The 25,456-nt window shown below is 33.7% G+C and overlaps 1 protein-coding gene across 1 annotated transcript in view; it reads right to left on the minus strand.

The window, feature by feature from the left end:
• Window positions 1–24,662, minus strand: part of muc (dihydrolipoamide S-acetyltransferase muc) — a 53,896-nt gene extending 29,234 nt beyond the window's left edge. The window contains exons 1-4 of the mRNA XM_089098607.1: window positions 24,505–24,662; window positions 14,631–14,812; window positions 7,194–7,330; window positions 1,812–2,066 (exon numbers count right to left, since the gene is read on the minus strand). Of these exons, the coding sequence (XP_088954733.1) occupies window positions 1,812–2,066; window positions 7,194–7,330; window positions 14,631–14,812; window positions 24,505–24,614 (684 nt within the window). The 5' untranslated portion in view covers window positions 24,615–24,662. The remainder of the gene's footprint in view (window positions 1–1,811; window positions 2,067–7,193; window positions 7,331–14,630; window positions 14,813–24,504) is intronic.
• Between the last annotated feature and the right edge of the window lie 794 nt (window positions 24,663–25,456).

Below are 25,456 nucleotides of genomic sequence, written 5' to 3' on the forward strand. Positions count from 1 at the left end.
AGCGATAGGACGAATCCTGTGTCCGCCAGCTTCAGTGATGATAGTTAATCATCATTTGTGGCGTCAAAAAATGGTGCACCACGGTTTGTTGAGCCACTCCCTATCCACTGATGACTTGAACGCATCCACGCTGGTAGAGGTTACTGTTTTTTCACTAAGGGAGTTCCACAAGCTGACAACTCTATTTGAGAAGAACTTGTTTCTTAGTCTGGTTTTGGCTAGTTTTCGGAATTGCTTTTGAGAATGACCACGAGTTCTGTTTGAATTATCTGGTTGGAAAAGGCAAGGAATGGTATCCTCAGCATTTAGGAGCTTGTATGCTGTTATCACATTGCCTCGTTTGCGATAATATGTTAGAGATGGTAATCTAAGCTTACGGAGACAGGATGGATAAGGGACATCATAGAGGTCTCTAATACATTTCATTGCACTCCTCTGGACTGATTCTAGAGCTGCTTGGTCTGTCTTATTGATTGGGCATGCGATACACATTCCAAACTCTAGCCTTGGTCGAACTAGACTCTTGTATAGCTTGGTCATAACAGTTGGAGATCTGCTAGTGAACGTTCTTTTGATTAAGCCAAGAGTCTGATTAGCCTTCGCAATAGTCGCTTGTGCATGAATATGATATTTCAATTCGTCATCTACCAGGACACCAAGATCTCTCTCCGCGTGGCTGCTGGAAATGGCATTTCGGGACCCATCCCTACAATCCATATGGTACTGAGTGTGTGGGTTTTTCTTCCCAAGGTGGAGAGTCTTGCATTTTGATGCGTTGAATTCAAGCCTCCAAATATTAGTCCAGTGAGTGAATGTATCGAGGTCCAGTTGGATCGACTTAATATTCTCCGCTGTGTCTGCACGACCGATAAGTTTCGAGTCATCAGCATAGAGGCTTACTTTGTTATTTAGGATCTTTGGCATATCATTTATATATATATTAAATAAAGTTGCACCAAAATTTATGCCCTGGGGGACACTACTTTCAACAGCGGCCCCCTTAGAGAAAAACTTTCCTCCATCCTTGCCAACTCCTTTAACCATCTGTGTCCTATCTGTTAAGAACTGCAAAGAGATTATGTTAAGAGATTATGCTTTGTTAAACTACAAAAGGTACTAGATATAGCAATTTCCTTTCAAATGAACCCTTAAACAACCCTCTTTGATGTTCGGTGTTGGTGGGCTGAATGAAATGGTCTGGCTTTTCCAAGTCTTCCATCTAGTCTAGACACGTGTACAGTCCATTCCAAGGGGGGGGGGGCAACGTTTATGAAAGGGTAAAAAATAACAGCTAATATTTTAAATCTGCCCAACTATTGTGAAACTATGAACAAATACTTACTCTATCATGTGCTAGTTAAATCGTGAGCTTTGGGCAGGGATGAGAGTAAAGGATAACTTGCATTACTAAAACCGGACAAAAATACCTTACGGAAATTAGAAATACATAAATAGATCATTGCAGTACAACAAATTCAATACAAGTACATTCTACTTTTTTTAAGGATTATGTTGAAATACCATAATCTGCTTTTCTAACTTTCGTTACTTATCTTTGACATATACAACTGTCAATGCGTGTTCGTTGCTTAAAACAATTATTTCAGGCAACCAGCATGTGTTGAAGGTGCATATTTCAATTGGCCACTGGCTTTGGCCAACTCTTCAAACTAGGGGGGTTCGTTAAAGTTGACTCAATTGCTTAACTTCATTACAATCGTTTTTAACTCTTAACTTCTAAGTTCTCAACTACCCCTACGATAACATTCACAAAAAGCATTTAAAAAAAGAAAGAATTAGAAAAAACTTACAGCAAGTGAAATACCCTGCTCTGCAGCAACTCTTCTGGCTAGAGGACTAGCAAAGATTCTGTCAGCAGGAGATGACTCCGGCACCTTTTCCGGGTTGGGAGGTGCAGCAAGAGGTGAGGGAGCTTCAACTGGAGTAGGCTGAGGTGTTGGAGGCTGCGGAGCCTCAACTTTTTGAGGTTCTACAGTCTCACTAGAATCAGCAAAGTCTTTGAATGCCGAAACGTCTTCTTCGTTGGAAACGATGATGCAAACAAGCTAAAATAATCCTTTTTCCCTTAATATATACATGTGCTTGTGGATTAAATACATTCATAAGTGCACAGATCCTAACTGCGGTGGGTTGGGGGGGGGGGGAGGGGGGTTTGGAGAGGAAGGTCAAAAGCGAGAAACTTGACTTATTACGACACACAGGAGGCTAGAAGTAAGTTTGAGCCCATCCCCTTTGTGGAAGTAGAGTTATGTAGCATTCGGAACTACTAAAAAATCTCCAACCTGAATGAGAATAATGTTATTCCAAAAGTTAAAAATACCAAGGATATCAAAAACTAATATTGTAGAACATTTAACAAAAAAACAATTCCTATCCTGTAGAAACATTTGACATACATTAAATGCGACATGAGCTCAGTATTTTTCCGTTTTCGGCATGTGTTTTTGTTGTTAATTTTTTATTGTGATTTGTTTCATTTTCTTCAATTTCTAGTAATTCGCGATTCCGACTCAATGAATACTTGAGTGAAGATCAGCAATTGTTTTTATGAACATTTAGTGAAAAGCCACAAAACTGTAAAAAAAGAACCAAAATATTTTTCCACAAATCTTTTTTTGGCTCTTTTTTAACAAGAACTCCCGCAACAAGTTTCCTATAAGCAAAATTAAAAGTTTGGTAGTTTAAAAGTCCTTTAAAATTGCTAAGTTCTCCAGACTTGTTTTTAAAAGGGTCCAGAAATACACCTGTTATGTTTTTTTTTAGCAAGGTCAAGAGTCTTCTTTTATGGGCCTTCTGATCTGAATATATTCTTTACCTTTTTGAAAAGTTTTAGCAGCTAACTCTGAATTTTCATCCCATTGAGTTCTGCAAAATTTCGGCACAAATTTGGATGACCCTGTGATACAAATGGATACAGCTCTCATGACAGAAGACAACTTGGCACTTTAATGCTTTTGAAATTTGCGGTGTCAGATGTGAAAGCTTCTGATTAAATTTGCAACTACTCTGACAAAATTATTGATTTCGTTTTGAACTGTGTCAGATCATTTCAAAGCCACTTGTCTATAAAATATTCTGGTAAGACTGAGATTCACACCTTTGATGTATTTTTGTTTATTGTCATTAATGAAGTTTGATACCTCGTAATATTTTGTATTGTAAGTAGGCCTGGATCTTTTTATGTCTGTCTTTTTGAGTCTTCTTCCATCACCTTTAATTGAGACTGAATTAAATTCCATTCTACTTTGAAAGATCCTTACTCAAAAACCTGACGAACAGAATGTACACTAAATGGTCCAAGTTCAACAAGATCAACGTTGCAGCAAAGTTGAGATGTGGTTGCAGCCGAAAAGCATTTCTTTACGTTATGCAAAGGGAAGTAGTTATTCTAAAAAAGCGCTAAACCATTTCAATAAAACTGAGAATTAACAGACATAACCTCTACATAGTAACTGTATACAGTTCACAAAATCAAAGAAACAAAATTATCAGTCCAACTTTCGCAGACCTATCAAAATTTCAAAGGTTTTATTATCTCATTTTTGGAAAAATTGAGCAGGGCGAAATAGTCTCTAAATCTGGGTGAGAAACGATAACCAGAAAATTATAACTTCAGATTGCCAGAATTTGAGAAAACCCTTGACCTCTTGCCCTACCCCTAAATTTCCTGACTTTTCTAGGTTTTCTGAGACTTGTACATACCTTACAGCCACCGAATTCCACCCCAACCCCTTCTTCAGATTCTGATTGGGTGCTAAACCTCTATTTCAAAAGAGCTGGAGAGGGTGTCTAAACAATCTTTAAGATTTGACTCTAATAGATCTCGGTCTCATGTAATTTGATTTTTTTTTTTTTTTTTATCAAAGCACTAAGCAACAGTTTTCCTTTCATACCCATGCCCTTGAAAATGCTGATTGGCCAATCAGAGCAAATATTACAGGCATAACTTTTTGAAATTAGAAATGATGGAAGCTTAGAGCAGAAGATATCTTATCTATAAGATGAATCTGGCAAAAGATGAAAAGATATAGCATTAGAAGGCAATAATTGTGAACAAATTAAGAATTGTAAAAGTTTTGCATCCCTATTTCTTATCATGCGCCTGGAAATAATCAGGACAGAGGTAGAATCCTGGCTGTTACAAGAAAGGAATTGCTATCGTTTCAAAAAAAAAGAAAAAAAAAATCAATTTTCTGCTTCAGTAGGGCAAGTGTGACGTTAAGTCATAGAAAAATGCTTATCAGTCATAAAATTTGGTTTTAAAATGAAAAGGTACGAGTGTGGTGTGGCTTGGCTTACTCACAGTAGATGGTTAAAGGACAAAATTTCGTTAACATTAATGGATGAATTTAGGCTATCATAGCATCTAGCGTTTTTACTGAGAATTCTGAACCTCATTTGTTTTTTACCAAAATTTCAATTTTTTCTATAACGTGTTACCATTAAATTAAAATCTTATTCTAAAAACAGTAAAATTCTACTCAAAAGATTAACAGATTTGCTGATGACAGTAACATAAAAAAATCAGAAGACAGCTCCTAAAACTGCATTCCCATGGCAGTTTGCTGCATTCTCGATAGATCCCTACCCATAAAAGTGTCAAATATAATGAGACGTCTGGTTTACCAGGACCAAGCCTGCCTCCATAGCTCCAATCCCTTCCATGAACATCAATACAAGGGATATATTCAGAAAAAGAACAAAACAAGGCAAAACCAACAGATGTAACCTCTATTCTCTTTAAGAGGTGAGACAGTAATATATTTTCAGGCTGAAATCAATGAGGCTTTGCCAAACAGAAACTTTATTGATTGAGGGCAATTCATTTTCCCATATGTAATCTCGTCTCATTAGATGAAACTGTCATTATGTTCAATTGATTGTTAGCCTAAATGTGAGAAAACTCAGTCATCGAGCATCTTTTGCTCTAAGTAAAACTCCTGAAACAACCAGTACAATTCTATATACAATTCTAATTTCTATAACCAGCATATACATATATATATATATATATATATATATATATATATATATATATATATATATATATATATATATATATATATATATATATATATATATATATATATATATATATATATACATATACATATATATATATATATATATATATATATATATATATATATATATATATATATATATATATATATATATATATATATATATATATATATATATATATATATATATATATATATATATATATATATATATATATATATATATATATATATATATATATATATATATATATATATATATATATATATATATATATATATATATATATATATATATATATATATATATATATGTATATGCTGGTTATAGAATTAGAATTGTATATAGAATTGTACTGGTTGTTTCAGGAGTTTTTTACTTAGAGCAAAGATGCTCGATGACTAGTTTTCTCACATTTAGGCTAACAATCAATTGTAACATAATGACAGTTTCATCTAATGAGAGACAATTACGTTATAGGGGAAAATGGTGCCCTCAATTAATAAAGTTTCTGTTTGGCAAAAGGCCTCGTGATTTCAGCCTGAAATATATTACTGTCTCACCTCTTAAAGAGAATAGAGGTTACATCTGTTGGTTTTGCCTTGTTTTGTTCTTTTTCTGAATATATCCCTTGTATTGATGTTCATGGAAGGGATTGGAGCTATGGAGGCAGGCTTGGTCCTGGTAAACCAGACGTCTCATTATATTTGACACTTTTATGGGTAGGGATCTATCGAGAATGCAGCAAACTGCCATGGGAATGCAGTTTTAGGAGCTGTCTTCTGATTTTTTTTTATGTTACTGTCATCAGCAAATCTGTTAATCTTTTGAAGTAGAATTTTACTGTTTTTAGAATAAGATTTTAATTTAATGGTAACACGTTATAGAAAAAATTGAAATTTTGGTAAAAAACAAATGAGGTTCAGAATTCTCAGTAAAAACGCTAGATGCTATGATAGCCTAAATTCATCCATTAATGTTAACGAAATTTTGTCCTTTAACCATCTACTGTGAGTAAGCCAAGCCACACCACACTCGTACCTTTTCATTTTAAAACCAAATTTTATGACTGATAAGCATTTTTCTATGACTTAACGTCACACTTGCCCTACTGAAGCAGAAAATTGATTTTTTTTCTTTTTTTTTTGAAACGATAGAAATTCCTTTCTTGTAACAGCCAGGATTCTACCTCTGTCCTGATTATTTCCAGGCGCATGATAAGAAATAGGGATGCAAAACTTTTACAATTCTTAATTTGTTCACAATTATTGCCTTCTAATGCTATATCTTTTCATCTTTTGCCAGATTCATTTTATAGATAAGATATCTTCTGCTCTAAGCTTCCATCATTTCTAATTTCAAAAAGTTATGCCTGTAATATTTGCTCTGATTGGCCAATCAGCATTTTCAAGGGCATGGGTATGAAAGGAAAACTGTTGCTTAGTGCTTTGATAAAAAAAAAAATCAAATTACATGAGACCGAGATCTATTAGAGTCAAATCTTAAAGATTGTGTAGACACCCTCTCCAGCTCTTTTGAAATAGAGGTTTAGCACCCAATCAGAATCTGAAGAAGGGGTTGGGGTGGAATTCGGTGGCTGTAAGGTATGTACAAGTCTCAGAAAACCTAGAAAAGTCAGGAAATTTAGGGGTAGGGCAAGAGGTCAAGGGTTTTCTCAAATTCTGGCAATCTGAAGTTATAATTTTCTGGTTATCGTTTCTCACCCAGATTTAGAGACTATTTCGCCCTGCTCAATTTTTCCAAAAATGAGATAATAAAACCTTTGAAATTTTGATAGGTCTGCGAAAGTTGGACTGATAATTTTGTTTCTTTGATTTTGTGAACTGTATACAGTTACTATGTAGAGGTTATGTCTGTTAATTCTCAGTTTTATTGAAATGGTTTAGCGCCAATAATTAAGAAAACAGTGTCATAACAAGGTCATAAAAGAGGCGAAAGAACCCGCTTTTCCTATTTACAGACCTTCTATCAATAGAAGAAAAAAAGTGATCGCTGATCTGGCAAGAGAATAGAGGAAATTATACAAGCTAATTCACTAATGGTACTTATCTAAGATAACATCAATAAAAACGCCTTCATATACCTCCCTCCACAATCTCTTAAAACTAGAAATACAAAGACTTTACCTTTCCTATAGGCACATCTTTTGCGCCAGAGGGCACAAGAATTTTAGCCAAGTAGCCTTCTTCAGGTGTTTCAAAGCCCATGGTCGCTTTGTCAGTTTCAATTTCAGCAAGAAGGTCTCCTTCATTTAGCTTATCACCTTTGACAAAAAGAACAAAACTTAAAATTTTATATGAAGAATATTAATAGCAAAAAATTAGGATCAGCGCTTAGAAAAACCACGAAGAACGAAAAGGGCAAATGCTCAGAGAATGTCTGGTTGAAAATTCAGATCGTGGGCCTCCTTCATTCTGCTTATGACCTTGAAAAAAAAAACTCAATTGAACGAAAATAAAAACTAGCAAATTTGGATGTGCATTACCAAGGACTATGCTGAGCAATAAACCCCGCGTTGCCAAAAATTGCTGGATAACATAAGAAACCACAGGATCACGTACCTATGAGGGAGGCAAGGAGATACACTTGTCCACATGCACAACATTTGTTGGGGCACCATTTAGATTCACACGTTTTTTCGCTTGCTCTTAATCCTCGGGGAGAGGGGATTCAAATGCAAAAAAGTCTTCGGCGTCTTAGGGGATCAATTCAAAACTTTTAGGGAGTGTTGAGCAGGGGGGGGGTGAACTTTGACTTGGGAAGATAGACAATATTACAGTAACGGCTGGAAGGACCAATATAAAACTTTCAGGTTATGATGGAGAAAGAATAGAGTAAGCAAGAGGGCTTAAATTTTTATGAAATCTTTTCGACAATCTAAGTGTAGGAAGATTTATTTTATGAATAGGAGTTAGAGGCAGTACTAAAAGGATTAAAAAAATGACAATGCCTCGGGTGCTGACAGCATGTTAAATTAATTTCGATATATGATAGTTGAAAAGATAGGGATTACTTACTGATTACTTGATGCTGATAGCATGATGAATAAATTTTAGATATATGGTATTTGCATTGCTAGGGATTACTTACTGAAGAATATTAATGCGATTTTTGAAAAAGGGAAAATACCGAATGAAATGTAAGAGAATTTCAATTAGAATCCTCTTAAAGAATGGCGATAAGAGTGACAGTGGTAATTAAAGTGGCATTAGCTTGATTTCTGTAAGAAGCAAATTACTTAGCATAATTATATTTATTAGACTAAGAGTTGGTGTAGAACAAGTCTTAAGAGAAGAACAACTTGGTTTTAGGAAGGGGAAATGATGTTTCAATTACGTTTCCATTTTTAAATTAATAATTGAGAAGTTTCTGAATTATCTGGCCCCTTTATTCCTCAGTCTTAAAAATTATGAACAGGTATTTGATTCAGCTAATAGAAAAGCTTTAGTAAAGGTTCTAACCTTGTAAAGTATGCCAGACAAGTCATTAAATATACTAGAGCTACGTACAAAATAATATTACTGCAAATATACAAGGAATTGAGGTCGGTAGATGGTTCAATTTGAAATCAGGAGTTAAGCAAGGTTGTGTCCTATCTCCGTTTGTATGGATTAAGGAAACAAAAACGGCTATGGGAGAAGATGGTATCAAACAGGAAGGTAAGACTCTCCTAGACTTAGATGATGCAGATGATTTGAGCGTCCTAGATAAAAAAAAATTATCAAAATTAATGAACCTTGAGAGCTTTTAATAGCTTGGGGCCCAAGAACAGGTTCAAAAATTAACGTTATGAAGACTACGTTTCTTAGACTACGAACAAATGAGGATGGAGAAGTAATGTTAGGTGACGAGATCATCAATCAAGTAGATAGCTTCACTTACCTGGATAGTATTATTAGTATCCAAAGCGCAGCGTGTTTTTTCGTGGTTTGAAAAAAGTTTGTAAGAATAAGAAAATATGTCTGCGAACCAAGATTATGATAATAGATAAGATAAGATATTTATTTCAAAAAATGACTATCACAAGCCCCGAAGGGCCGAATTCGCATTTCGGGGTCATATAATAAAAAAAGACATAGAAATAGCCCAACAACTAAAAAACTGGCTAAACAATGCCAAAAACCACAATATCAGAAAGGCAAAGCCATTCATTAGTCTAAAAAACAAAAAGTGTCAAATGTAAGAAAGTTAAAAAGGCACAAATTAAAACAAAACCAAAAAAAATTGAGATAAAAATAATGTTAAAAAGGTTAAAAAACGTCTTGCAAACTTTTTTTCAGTCTTTTGAAGTGCTCACGTTACAGGTCCATGCTTGACCATTTTCATGACCCTGGCTTCATGATAATGGAAGCCAAGGTCATGAAAATGGTTAAGTATGGACCTGTAACGTGAGCACTTCAAAAGACTGAAAAAAAGTTTGCAAGACGTTTCCCAGAAAAAGTATCCCAGAAGGATAGTTTTAGGTGCTAGTTGACTGACCATACATCAAACAATGAGCTGTATAAAAAACGTAGTTTAATCCCACTTACTATGGGTTTAATGAAATAAAAGTTAAAATGGCTTGGCCATGCTTTATGGGTGAAGAATGGCAGATTGCCATTTACTGTTTAGCCATCCATTTGAGCCCAAACAAGAAGCAGGTCGTCCCAGAAGCAGAGTCGTAAGAGGTCATAAGAAAGGATTTGAAGGAAGTTGGAAATTCATAAGAGGGAGTAAAGAGTGAGATTTTGAACAGATTGAGGTGGAGGATGAGCATGCGCAGTTGTGTCAGACTCAAATGGTTTGATTCTGCAGTGAGTCGCTAGTAGCTGTAATGTGTAATTATTGAAATTTATTTCTTTCCTATAGCCGTTATTAGTGTCATGATTTTCTTCTTTTGTGTAGTTAAAGTTTTGACAAAAAAAAAAAAAAAAAATACACACTCTTGGAAATACATATCGTTTCCAGTGAAGCACAAATCCCATTCTAGCCTTAAGAGGCTTTAAGGGGTGGTATCTCCGCTCTTACTTGTATTAATTTCTGTTCGTTTGAGCTTCAGTTGATTATTCAATTTAATATCTGTTCGTTTTTACATTGCATTTGTTCATCCAAAGTAATATATGTTGGCCTTATGTTAGATGTGCGATTATTCTTCTAATTACTGTCCATTTTGTCCGTTTTCGGTTTCCTTTATTCACTCATTGTAATTTCTGTTCGTTTTGATTTTGAATCCTTACATGACTTTATTTTTAATCGTTTTAGATTTTAATATGGCTTTTTATACTTGCAAATAGTTTTCTAAATTAATCAAATCAAGATCATAGGAGTTGATTTTAACTACTAATGGTATGTGTAGTTTTTGTAAGTCGGGAAAAATAATTACAGAGATTGGCCCAGGGGGAGGGGGGGGGGGGTCACAAACTGAAATTATTCTCAGTTGCTGAGAAATCTAGCTACACCTAATACAGTCCCATATAAATTCTTTAGAGAATTATGGCATGCAATCAGGATTGCCATTAATATGAAAAAATTACTAGGCAAATTTCCCAAAAATCATCAGAGAAAAAAATCGTCAAAATCACAATATCAAAGCTACACTTCCGTTTAGATTTTCCTTTTTTGTCACATTCAATCTAGTCTTCTTTGTTTTCAAAAGTTCACATGATAAATTTAAAATTTTGTTTTTGTTTTGGAGACACCACTATTTATCCTTCACTTTTTTTTTACTTTCCAACTCAGAAAGTACTTACTTAGAGTGCAAATGTTAGGAGATGCTGAATCATGGCCACCCAAAGGGGAGGCAAGAGGGTCATTGCCCCCTTGGAAATCAGGGACTATAAAGCAATTATGAAGAAACCAACGGAAAGAGAGCAGGATTAGGGAAAAACCATGGAAGCATAACAGCAAATTAAGAAAATATGTTTGGCCTACCAATTGTTTTTAACCCTTAACAGAGGCAATATGAGTTCTAATTTGTGACTGAATGATACCTTTTCAGTTTTCCACATTTTTTTTTCTATATGGTTTGGAAAAAAATAAAATTCTTAACAATAATGGATGACCCGTAAATAGCAATTTTTTTCAGTAGCGAAAGAATAAGAACCTAAATTTTGATAACATTAAATAAATGAATCAGCTTTGTATGATGATCCCAAATAAGTATTGTTTATTTTTTCGAGTTTGAAGTTAAACATCCCAAGTTGTTAGTACATAAGAAAGCTCGCATAGTTATAGAAAAAGAAGCAAAACAACTTAAAAGGGGACAACTCCCGTAAAAATAAACCATCAAATTCAGCATGCCTGAGTACCAATGAGCCCATATCTGCTGAAGCAACTATAATAAAAAATGTTTAATTTTCTATTGTCACCCAGAACGGAAGTTTGTTTTTTGTTTTTTACTATTTATTTATTGTTTATCAGGAGCGATTCCATTGATCTAGTTGTTTATTTTGAAAAAGCTTTGATTTTTTATAATTATGAAGTATAAAGCCGTCAAATATTTCAATTTTTGGTATCCAAAATTCAATGAAAACTATCGACATTACTCAGTAATGTTCAACACATACAGCCTTTCTCAATAACGCCAGCCACTAGAAAGTCTTATTTGATTTTCTTAATTGTGTTTAATATCGGTGTTTGATAACTAAATTCAAAAATATCAATATCGTTCAATTCCGTCTAACACTTCGGCGTTGCTCAATAAAACTGATTTCTAGAAGTTCTTATTTTTCATAAGTAGGCTTTGTTTTTTTGTAAGTACTTTACTATTTTCATTTCTATATACTCTTATTTTACTTAACATAATTTGTTTTAAAACCTTTCAAAAGATTTTTGTCATGACCCTTTGCTACCCATCAAGAACCAGAAAGAGAGCGTTGAACCACTGACCCTTTTTTCTGTGTTAGCAAAGCATCGGGTTCAAGAAACTATACTGTTTTATGAAATGTAATTTAAAAATGAAAAGATTTTTCAACTAAAAGTAAGGAGCACGTTTAAAATTTAAAACAAACTGAAATTAATCCGTATATAAGAGGAACTACCCTCTTCCCAACTCCTTAGTCGTTAAGCTGAAGTTTTTTAGTGCTTTAAAAACCTTCTTTTCCTAATTCAGTGGCCCTTGTGTTTCAGTAAATGTTCTTAAAAAATTGGGACAAAAGTAAAGCTTTAGAGTTAAGAGCAAGGAGTTAAGGAGGAGACCCTCATATAAGCAATATTTTCTGTTCATTTTAAGTTTCAAAGCTGCTCCTTACTTTCATTTAAAAAAAAACTTTTTTTTTTTTTTTTTTTCCTGATTGTTTTCCAAACCATGGACAGTTCTAACAAAGATATAATGTGGGATACCGACCCCTCGAATTCCCAGTTTCTTGCTGTTAAATTGTATATATCAATAATAGTAAATTGATTAGTATCACCCAATTTTTGATTTTTCTGCTTAAGAAAAAGAATGTGCGATTGTAATTAAAATTTTGGACAAAATTTGAATAAACTGTCAAAATTTGTGATGAACAGTATTTTTGTTGAATAACTCCTTAATGACATATTTACAAAAAAAATTAGGGTGGAAGAAGAGGGGGTATTATTGCTCAAATGGATTTAAATTATGTGTGACTTTTGATCTTATACATGGCTCAAGCCATCACAACCTCTACAATAGGGCTCTTTGATGTAGCCTATAAATACAGTAGATACATATGTTTAAATACATTGGAGTCTTTTTATAAACAGAAAAAGAGAAATATTACGACTTAAAATTGCTGAAAACAAAGCTCCTAGAAGCAATTGCCCCTCTCCCTCCTGGCGGGGTTCACAATTACCTGCCTCACCTTTTCTACCTCTGTGCTGGTAGGCATGGGAAAGCAATATTTTATGCTATATACAGAAAGATTGTAATTATTTCCTACTCTCCCCTCCTGCCCCTCTCCACATTTATCTGTATGTTCATGGAGAGTTAGCAATTTGAGGATTAGAATGTGCTCTTTTAGGTATCTGCCTCTACCCTCACCTTCACAATGACTCATCCCCCCCTTCAAGATTTCTGTTAAGCAATTACACATCACTTAACATAATTTTATAAAAATAAAATAGATCTACTTGGTTAAATCTAGTACTGCCATCTTCTGGCGTTACTTTCTCTGCAACTGGGAAGCACAGAATATAAGTTTTTGACACTTTAAATCAATTGCTTCTCAGAATTTTCAATTGATTGCAAATTTGTCCTCTTTGGGGCAAAATCGTAGTTTGGCACAATAACATGGCAGAAAAAACACTTTCCCGTGGCACAACCTTTATGGTCACTTAAAAAAGGCCTGAGAACTTTTAATTTGCGAACGAGCTCTCTCCTAGTTTTATAGGACTTTCGGTTTGATATAATCACTCCTGGAAAACAAAACAAATAAACATGCATCCACAACCTTTCTTCTGGGGGAAAATGCAAAATTCCTCATTTTGTAGATTAGAGCTCGAAACATTTTCGGTAATGTCCTCTTATATGATGAATCTAATGAAGCAATTTTCACTAAGATCCCTTGTTTGTTTGGGGTGTTTCGCCCTTTTTTTGGAGATCCAGCAAATTTTCTTAGATTTGTAGCTTTTGGTAGGTAACAACAAACTGAATGAATTTTATATATTTGGAATCAGCATAAAAAGCCAGTTCAGTTGATGTGTCAATTTTCATCAAAATGATGCTTTTACAGTTTGGTGAATATATATTTCCTTACTTACAGCTCATTGTCCCAAGCTGTTTGGTAAGATTTTCTTGAGATAAACAATTTTATTTGAACCTGTTAATTTTGTGAAGTTGAATTTCAGCAATGAAAAAAAGGGATCAATTTGACAGTTGGAAGTTTAAATTTAGTCTTTTTTTGCTATTTTGTAATTTTCTTAAAAATGTGAAGATATAAGAGATTTCATTTGGAGAAGGAGAATTGTCCTGTTATGAAACAGGTATATTTTACATCACCATTATATAATCAAAACATAGTGGCTATGAACATAGTAAACATACTCCTTCTGTAGACTATTTCAAGACTTAGGAAATTGCAAAAAGACAAGTCTACACCCGTTTTAATGTTGGTAAACAATAAATTCTTCTCATAATTTTGGGTTGAGTGATTTTCTTTTCCTCTAGGTTTTGGTCATAATGGATTAAGATTAACTGCATAATAATTAAATATATCAAAGACTAAATGGATTGATCCCTTTGCCAGGAATCCTCACTATTTGAGATTTGCTAAGTTGCGTTTCATTTTGCATGTAAAGTTAGCTGCTCTTTTTATTTGCATTTTTTTCTAAATGTATTTAAAAATAAACTTATTCCGAAGAAAATTTATCCTAAAATATATTCCAGTCCCCCCCCCCCCGCCACTGCTATCCTGGTATCTACCTCCTGCCCATCTGGAAAATTTCTGTGGACACCTCTGATGTGCATAGAACTCTGTCCATACGGTTGTAGAAACAAACCAAATATATCAATATTTTCTTGCTATTTGTTTTACAATTGTCCCAGTCCCAAAGGAAAGGATATCCTAGATATTCTTAATGCTCAACCATTGAAAAAAAAGTAAATAAAGTAACTGAAATCAAACCTTCTTTTTTCTCCCAACTAACAATTGTTCCAGTCTCCATAGTTGGTGATAGAGCAGGAAGAGGGATTCTGACATGCTCTGGGTAACTACCAGTAGTAAAACTCCTTGTAAAACCATTCTGTGCCTGTTGGTTTAAACAAATCCGTCGTATCTGTTTGGTAACACAAACATTTTTACCCTGCCTGAAAATGTACCAAACACAATCAGAAAAATATGCAATTTTTTAAATTGCATCCTTATATACAATTTTGCTTTCAGCTTTTTCCACTATTATACAGAAAATATATTTTTCTTGTAAAAATAACAACTGTTCTATTTGTTTGTCCAATAAAATTAAAATCTTTGTCATCTATAAATTTTATAAATTACCAGTATTACACAAATTGCTATATGAAAAAGTATACCTTCTTACAGTGGCAAAGAGGAGGGGGGGGGCCAAACTTTCCAATAAAGACTTTTAGGAGTCCAGATGCATTTGACAAAAAGAATTACCCCCCCCTCTCTAACTTAGGAAAACCAGCTAATACCAAACATGAGTTCTGGATAAAAATTCTGCATTTTATGCGTTGCTAGACTTTCCTCTTTTTTTGCTTGAATCAATAAGCAGATTAATACACGGTTTTCTGCATCATGTAATAGCAACTTTACTACTTCCTATGCAAAGCAAGCTCATGAACATTCATATTTGACTTAAGCATAGTTGCAGGCATGCCTAGACTCCATGCATCTCTGCCGCCATGCTCTTTAGATTGGACGTGTGTGACATGATTTTTCTAAATATAATAGGATACAGAATTTCCAGAAAAAGAGAAAGGGGAAGCTGGGTTGAGAAAAATATATTAGCTTTCAAGCATGGTTGTCAGCATTTTTTTTGGGGGGGGGGACAGGGCAATCATTTGCCAAAATTTAGGAACGAAAATGTTATGTGTGTGTATGTGCATTTCAAAGCAGGTAAAGTCATATACAAAATAAATACAAATATGCATAATAAATAAGCAGATACATATAAATAAAAACTTCCTACTTTTGAGCCTGTAAACCCATTAAAGTAAAACTGCCTATTGCCACTAAGTATCTAGGTGATGTTGATTTAGAATCCCCCCTTAGATTTACCAAACCATTGCACCTAAAAAGAAAATGTCCTAATCCACCACTCAAATACCACATAGTGGATAAATTCGTAGTATATTTTAAAAACTAAGATCCCACCAATTTGTTAGAAGTGGTAGACAATTAGCTAAAACCTGAATCCAAACTCTAATATACAAAACCTGTCTTTAACACTTCTATAGAAAAACAAACTAGTCAAAGAACTTGTGTCAGGACCTCAAAGCCTGCTAATTTAGTTGGCTATATGCCTCTAACCCAACTAACTTGGGAATGAAAGGTCTAGATAGCACAGTATTTTTTGGAGTCAAGCACAACTCAAAGATCTTCAGCTAAACTTTATAGTCTTCTTTATATTTACTTTACAAATCCTATTTATAAAATAAATAATCTTAAAATGAATAATATGAGACAAAGCAGACACATTTTATGACATAGTTTTATAAATGTTCAATTTTGTCTTTTAGATGACTATAAATAATGTTGTTATGTGCTATAGAGGAGGAAAATATTAGTGAGTCTATCATTATTTAAACATTTTATTGCAGTGGCACCATTAAACAGACAGCAGAGTATCAACAAAAGTTGATACAACTGCAGCAAGCAAGAGATTAAGCTTTGTAAAAACTCATCCTCAGAGAATTTAGGGACAGGGGCTAAACACATCATTGAAATGACAAAGCTACTGCTTTTGAGTCAACAGTGGTGGTTCTAATCCTGGGAAGGGGGGGCGAGTTGCCTGCTCTCCCACTTTTTAGATACTTAATTTTAGAAATATTTTTACACTCCCGTTAAGATACTTAATTGACCAAAAAATTGCCACAATTGTAATTTTGGTAAACCTGGCCCACCCCCAGTTTATGAGACATAAAACCATTACTGTGAGGTAATACTGGCCTTTCCACATTTTATCGTTTTCTGCATTCGAGGGTTCAAACTCATTGATATGGCAGTGGTGCCACCTCTCTCGAAATGTTCACAACAGTTTTATTTTCAATTTATTAAACAGCTGGTCGGCTATAGCTTTGTTGAACAGAAGAGTCAACAGCCACTAAATCAGCATTTTGAGATGCTAAAAAATAAAGGCAACATTCTTCAGCTTCAATATTTATTCCCCTATTTTTTTAACAAGTGAATTTCCAAAGTTTATATTTCCAGGGAAATTGGCTTGCACTTGCTATCTCCAATCCATTGGTCTGTAAAATACTGAGAATTAAATCCTTTCTTTGACTACTTCAAATTGAACTACCAAAACCACAAAAGAAATCCCCAAGCATGGTAATTATCCCTAAAATATCCCGTTTCTCTTTTCAAGGAAAAAAGTCATGTACAACCCCTAGATTTCCCACTAAATGAGATAATAAGGCTGTGAATTAATTTGTGTAAGTTTCATTCACCCAAATCTATTACTTTCAATGATAGTAATTACCCTAGAATCAAGAATGTTACCCTAAGTTGGTTAGTAGATCTGTTCCTGTGTAAATTCTCCTTATAGGACAGAAATCCAATGAAAGAAAAAAGAATTTTATAACTTGAATGATCATTCACTGATATTCCCAAATATGAAAATTACTGGTGTCATAATTCCATTCTTGACTCCAGGCCCCAATGGGATGGATAAAGTCCAAGACTATATACAAGTATTTACTAATTTTGAAGGTTTATAATTATTTTTTGTGTCTATTTCTTATCAATAGCTGGTCCATGATGTCAATTTGAAAAAAAAACAGCAAACTTCTGTATATAGCCTGGGGCTATAGCTGGCCCCATTGGAGGGTGGGTGGATATAATTGTAACAGCAGTGATTACACTCTTGTGCATACTCTCTTCTAAACTAAATACTCTAATAACAAAAGAGCAGCATTGTTCAATTCTCCATTCAGCACTATTTCTGAATATAAGGTTTGATACTTTGACCATTGCAATGACCCCCCCCCCCGAATGGGGCCAGGTATTGCTCTAGGATAGGCATATACAAAATTGGCTGAAAAGAACTGTCATCCTAATCCAGCAATTGAGATAAATGCACACTTGAATGAGGTTTTAACCTTACTCATCTATCCAATTACCTAGGACAAAACAGTATAACCAAACCTTCAACCGAATCAAAATGATCTTTATGGTAGGCCTATCCCTATGTTAGGTAAAACTTGTGAAATACATGCATACTAGTAAAACTATTCAAAAAATACATACAAAATAAGATTGGTTCTATCCTTAATGAAATCCCATTGGTCAATGAAATGCAAAAAAAAATCTGGAACAATTAAAGACTATGGTTTGGACGTGAGATATAAAAAAACAAAGCATTTTATTGGTATCTGGAACCAATTATACATTTAAAGTCCTTCAAGCTGGTTTGGAAACAATGTACAAATACAAAATTCCAAAAAAGAAAAATGGAAGAGAAATTATATAAAAATATTTTTCAGTTTTTCTTTATAATTTTTTCTATATTTACCTAAACGTTCATGATACAGAAAACTAAATTTTTTAAATTGCCAACTAATTTTATTGGCAGAAAAACCTCTTAAGACCAGTTCTTGGCTAAGCGTTTTACATCTATTTTTAAAATCTGTGTAATTACTGCAAATTCTTGCATACCTAAATAATTGGGAATAATAAGCTAAATAAGTAATATTTGAATGTATATTACTTTTGAGGAATAGAAAATTAATTTCTTCAAAATTAAAATCATCCATTTTATTATATACTGGTATTTAAAAACTAATTTATTATTATCTAGAATATTAATATTTAAATCTAAGAAATGGTCAGAGTGTCCTGTCCCATAGCTAGGCTCCAGAATTAACTCTTATGGCTAAATATTTTTTGAAATCTCAATAAACACCATGCAATTTAATACTAAGAGATCGTCTAGATATCTTTTATTATTTGAAAGGTAATATTTTACATTACTTGGGCTATTTTTATTTATCATATATTCATATCATAATTGACTTAAAAACAAGTCCGCTATAGATGGACTAGCATTCCCACCCATAGGAATGCCAATAATTTGTTTATATAAATTACCATCAAACCTTATAAAAGTATTGAACAGAACAAATTCCAATAAATTGCATATCATATCCAAGCTATAACATCTTGAACTAATAGTACTTCTAACAAAATTTGTTCATTGTTTTTTTTTTTTATTAAAAGTATCAATTTTCAAAAATCTGATATTAGACAAAAGAAAATATTTCTTAATGACTGTTTTCAATTTTTCAAATACTAAATGAAGTGACAGATTTGTATACAGAGTAGTAAAATCAAATGAATCAACCCTTTAGCTGAAACAATAGCCAAAGAATCTATCACTTGTAATGAATTACTAACACTTCAATATGGATTAAAGTTAGAACAATTTTTAATTCCAGAGCAATATATTTTAAATTTATTTCTAATTTCTCCTAAAATTAAAGATAGGTCAGTGGCTCTCTCTGGCTCTTGGATTAGGACCAAATGGCATGTCTCTGCATATCTTCCACAACTTTTATGTCTTTTTTAAAATACAGGGAGGCTAGAGATATTCCAACTTTGAGCTTGGGATGAACAAGTCCCGTTTACAGAAGAGTGATGACTTTTAGGGAACAAGTGAAAAGGGTACACTTAATCAGCCCCAGAGCTGAACTAGTGCCAGCAGTAGACTTCTTGGCATAGGTACTGAAATTCAGTTCATTGTCAATGGTAACTCCAATATCTTGCTTGTTATTTACAGAGGAGATGGAGTGGCCTAAGAGAAAATAAAAGCAACAAGAATTCATTTTGCTGGAACAAATGACATGGTGCTTGACAACATTGAATTCAAGAACCTGAGCTTCATCCTATTGACCAAGCAGTCCACTGATTATTTTGTAAAAGGGCATGATCTTCACATGAAAAGGCTGGTCCAAGAAGCTTTGAGTCATCAGCATAGTCAAAATTCCATAATTTTCAACATGGAGCACAACAGATGCAGTATAGACCTTAATTTTACTCCAAAGTGCAAATTAAGGTAAGGCAATAGAGCATTAATGGTACTGTTTTTATTTTACTAGCATATTTCCTTTTGTGGTGTAGTGGTCAACCACTTAACTGATATCATAAGGGTTTTTTGGCCATCTTGGGAATTATTTGAGTTAGGTAAAATAAACTTTCAGGAATGTTTCCAAAGTCTAAACTGTTTGTAAGGTCTAAACCTAGTAAGGTTTTTCAAGTATCTAACTCTTCCCTCATCAAAGGACACTGACCTTTAATTAACTTTTACAATAAATTTTTTTCTGAAAATGATAATTTCATCAATAGAACCAGGCTACAGCACTCATGAGGTACAAAGAAAGGGTTTTGAGCCTAATAAAACAGCCTAGCTAAATCTTGACTTATAAGGTTTTAAAGAGTTAGGGTTTGTGTGTTAACTTAAAAAATGTATTGACCTAACGGTTGGTCTCTCTAGAAGGAAACACTATAAAATTCTGAAAACTACTTAAGAAAATTCTAAAATACTTACTTATATCATTCCTAAGAGCACATAACTTTGCTTTATTCCCCCACTCCCCCTTAATAGTTAAACATGTAGCCAAAATTATATATCCTTCCCAAATTTTCCTGTTCCTTGATGCATTGATTTTGCTTGTGGTCTATTAAATTAATGTGAAGGAAAGAGTGGGAATATGGAAAATTAATTGTGTATATCCAATTGGGGTATATATACATGACCATTAAGGGGGGTGAGGGGGCAGAAGTAAAGCAAAGTACTTTTAGGAATGATACAGGCTGAGCAAGAATTTTGTATTTCTTTTAAGGTAGTTCTCAAAATTTTTTAGTCTAGAGAGGCCAACCACTAAATTATTACCAATAATCTAAATGCAGCTTAAAATCCTACTTTTCTATGCTCTTCCTAAAATAAATAATTGTTTCTGTCCAACCATTGACAGTTCTAACAAAGATATAATGTGGGATACCAACCCCTAGAATTCCCAGTTTCTTGCTGTTAAATTGTATATATCAATAATAGTAAATTGATTAGTATCACCCAATTTTTGATTTTTCTGCTTAAGAAAAAGAATGTGCGATTGTAATTAAAATTTTGGACAAAATTTGAATAAACTGTCAAAATTTGTGATGAACAGTATTTTTGTTGAATAACTCCTTAATGACATATTTACAACAAAAATTAGGGTGGAAGAAGAGGGGGTATTATTGCTCAAATGGATTTAAATTATGTGTGACTTTTGATCTTATACATGGCTCAAGCCATCACAACCTCTACAATACGGCTCTTTGATGTAGCCTATAAATACAGTAGATACATATGTTTAAATACATTGGAGTCTTTTTATAAACAGAAAAAGAGAAATATTACCACTTAAAATTGCTGAAAACAAAGTTCCTAGAAGCAATTGCCCCTCTTCCTCCTGGCAGGGTTCACAATTACCTGCCTCACCTTTTCTACCTCTGTGCTGGTAGACATGGGAAAGCAATATTTTATGCTATATACAGAAAGATTGTAATTATTTCCTACTCTCCCCTCCTGCCCCCTTCCACATTTATCTGTATTTACATTTATTATTGGGGAATTTACATTTTGAGCTGTTAATTGGGCTGGAAGGGTTCAAAACAGCCCATAGAAACCAACAGTTTAAAACATGCTTCTGAAAAAACTGCCTAGTAAGAAGATAATTGTCATCTGTAACTGATTCAAAAATGTTAATTTTTATTTTTATTAGTCAGATTGGTAGATGTCATTTTGAAAGAAATTGCAGTAATTTTTAAAAAGAGATAACCATGATGTCACAGCAAAATGCTGATGTCATTTTCAAGGGGTCTTAGGCTATTTTCAAAAATTCCTGCAAATTTGATTTCAAAATACCATTTTACTGCTAAGATTAATGAAAATAATAATTGCCATTCCTGAATCAGCTACAAATGACATTCTTTTCTCTAGATAGTTAATTTTAAACATGTTTTTAAACTTTTGATTATTATGGGCTGTTTTGAGACCATTTCTGGATTCAAAATCTAATTTCACCCAGAAGCAACTATTGAATTGGGAAAGAGCATAAAAAAATACATCAAGTGATGTATTCACTTTCATCCCAGCAAAATTAGCCTAGATATGAAAATATAATTATTCACTAAAAACAACATATTAGGGCATAATTTAAGCACTGACTCATTCTTGACAGTTTTTTTCCTAATAGGCTACCTCTGTTTGCCAAGAAAGGGTAAAATTCTACCTTAGCTACTTTTTGCTATCTTGAAAAGGGGTTAAATTAGGAAAATGAAACTTTCAGCAAGGAATCCAGGGCCAAAGACACACTCTGGGGAGGTGTTACCAAGCTTCCATGCTAACCCCCTTCTGATTTCTAAGTCTTAGAAATTTCCCTACTTGACAGGTTGACCTGGTTGGTCAACCTGTCAAAATTTCAACCTTGACAGGTTGAAAGTTTATTTCTGATGCAAATCAGAGAAAAGTTTAAATGGTACTTATGCACAATATGGGCACCCACTGCTATAAACTGTATAAGGAAACCAGACTTAGACATGTCAAACAGGTATTTGCTTTCTAAATTAATTGCAAAGTATAGTTTCTTACAGAGTTTATAATATTTAAATGATTTTCTTATGGGGTATAGGGGGGACCTAGGTTAGGCTACATATTTAATATATGCTATACTTTACCCCCCCCCCCCCAAATGTGCAAATACATAGCCCAAATTTGTTTCTAAACTATTATATATTCATCCTATTTTGTTTTATTTCATTAGCATTAACCAAACTTGACTTCATTCATGGGGCCCATATAATGCATAAGTAGGCCTACTGTTTAAACTTTACCCCCACTCCCTAATGTGTAAATATATACCCTATAGAGGGGAACACATACCCTGAAAATATATATACCCTAAATTGGTATATATAGGGTTGGGGGTGAAATTCATTTGCAACAAAAATGATTAATATATTCATTAAGAGCATAAAAAAAAGCATTAAGTGGTATGTTTACTTTATTTGTAAGTAAATAATATGAAGTGCAAAAAATTTAATGTCAATAATATGAACAAACAAAATTTACCTTTCATTTAAGCAGAAGATCTATCCTATTTTGCAAGGTTTCACTTTCATAACACAAAGATTTTTGGCAGTTCATATTATTGACTTACAAATAAAGTAAACATACCACTCAATGCCTTTTTTTATGCTCATTACAAATATAATAATCATTTTTGTTAGAAATGAATTTTACCCCCACCCCTATATATATATATCAGTTCAGGGTATATATTTAAACATTAGGGAGGTGGGGATAAAGTTTATTGCTGATATAAATGAGAGGTAAATTTAAACCTTACCCCCAACCCCCTTAATGTGCAAATGTATAGCCTACCCAGAATTGATAAATATAGGGGTAGGGGTTAAACTCATTTCTGACAAAAATGATTATTATATTCATAATGAGCATAAAAAAAGGCATCAAGTAGCATGTTTACTTTATTTGTAAGTCAATAATATTAACTACCAAAAATTTACCAGGATTTTTATAAGGTCATGAAAGGTCATTGCCTTCTAGGGGGAGGAGTGGAGGTAGGTACTTCAAAATAACTTTCCGGGATACTTTGGTAAATTTTTGACAGTTCATATTATTGGCTTACAAATAAAGTAAACATACTACTTGATGCCATTTTATTATGCTCTTTCCAAATACAACAAATACTTTGTTGGAAATGTATTTTACCCCCACCCCTACATAGCCTATAGGCTACCAATTCAGGGTATATATTTGCACATTAGGGGGTGGGGATCTGATGTAAGTAAGAGGTAAGTTTAAACTTTATATGTTATATTTGTAAAGAGCATAAAAAAGGCATCAAGTAGGGTAAAAGACCTCCTTTTGGGAAAGACCACTTTTCTTTGGCATTCCAGAAAAATAGCAATGGGTTTTTGGACCACCCCTTTTTACTACAACATGAAGCAATGTGAGGGCAGTAACAAGAACCCTGCCTTCTTGGTCAAATTTTCACCAATGATTTGTCAGCATAAATTGAAATTGTGGTCTCTGTTTTGAAAACCAATTGAAAAGAAAATTATATTTAAATATTTGTGATTTATAGAATAAATATCAAGCAATAAAAGTTATATTTCTAGAATCAAAAGGAAATCAGCTTTCTGTTCATAGGCTAGCCTATATGAATAAAAGTGAAACACTAAAAGGATATAGCCTAGCCTATACATCAAAATAAGATAATTGGTATTTCCAAAAAGAGGTCCCTGCAGGTAAGTCAATAAACCAGTATTTTCAAATGGTTGATCTTAAATAATCTGAATAATAACCATATTGATGCATAGCTTAGACTTTTAGCTATTCATTAATATACCCAATCCTTCTCAATTCCTCTGTGGTAACAAAATATGAGGGTTTTAGTTTTACATAATTTTGCTCAATTGGATACTGGTTTTTTACCCTAGTATGGTCATTTTATTTTAAAGTCAATAACATTAACTGCCAAAAAATTTACCAATACCTTAGTCTGTAGACCCAACCCTGAAAGTTTCATTTTCCTAACCTGACCCCTTTCCAAGATATCAAAGAGTTGACTAGCTAAACTAGAATTTACCCCAAGTAAGAAAACAGCTTCTCATGAAAAATTTCGTCAAAATCTAAACTAATAAGACCTAGGCCTACCTAATTATTTTTTTAGCCTAATTTTGGTCACCTTCTGTTATGATAGTCTAAATGACACAGGATGTCAGGACATCTAAACTATAGATTTATATATGCTACCTCTTCACACAAACATTTGAAGATGATAGTCTGACTGCAGTTTTACAGCTTTGTTCCACTTCCTTAGTGAGACTCCTTCTTATCTGGTGAGATATAGCAGACCTAATCATTTTCAATTTTTTATGATTTTCAAATTCCTACTTTTCTACTTCTTGAACGTACGATCGAGCTGCCATCTACAAAAAATGAATGTTGGAGAGGACAGCGCTGATTGAGAAGCCCAATAAAAAGAATTGACTGGAAGATTGTGGGAGTAGTCCCCGAAGCCGCGCCACGCTGAAATGACGGTGGCGAATGTGTGATTCAGTATCTGTGGTGGCGCGTCGCTAGGCGTGCCGAAATTTTTTTGGTGGCGTGCCGCCGATATTAGACCGGCGGCGCGCCACGGCGTGCCGATTTTTCTAATTAAGAATAATAATAAAAATTCCACTTCACCAAGCACGTTCAACCTCGATTTTAGTAAGGTTTTTTAAAGGGTTGGCTAAAAACATACAAGAACAATATGACAAAACAAGAATTTTTGGGCCGTGCGGAAAGTGTTTATGTTCACCGTCGATCAGACCAGGTAGGATTTTCATTTTAAGCCACTAGACCCTGGGAAGCGTAAGTTGTGTTTATGTTTAACATCGCTTTGTTCCTATAAAATCCCGTGTATAGTCATTTCCTTCGTGTTAATAATTTGGGCTAATGTGTGTATAACTTTCAAAGTTTGAAGTTCAAACATCTCCTGCTCATCACATACATATGAAAAGTAAGTGAAAAAAAAATAATAATAACGACATTGAAAAAACACTGTATACAAATCAGATACCATGGCTTAACAACACCAACAATTTTAAATCAGCGGTTACATCACTTCAGGTACAATCGATGTAACAAAATTCATTTTGTTCACTGTGCCTGGAGTCGTTGATCTGTTCACAGTCACTATCAGTCCTGTCGTGCTAAAAAG

Source organism: Artemia sp. Qi Xiang Cuo, chromosome 13, assembly GCF_049724085.1.
Source record: "Artemia sp. Qi Xiang Cuo chromosome 13, ASM4972408v1, whole genome shotgun sequence".
Lineage (NCBI taxonomy): Eukaryota > Metazoa > Arthropoda > Branchiopoda > Anostraca > Artemiidae > Artemia > Artemia sp. Qi Xiang Cuo.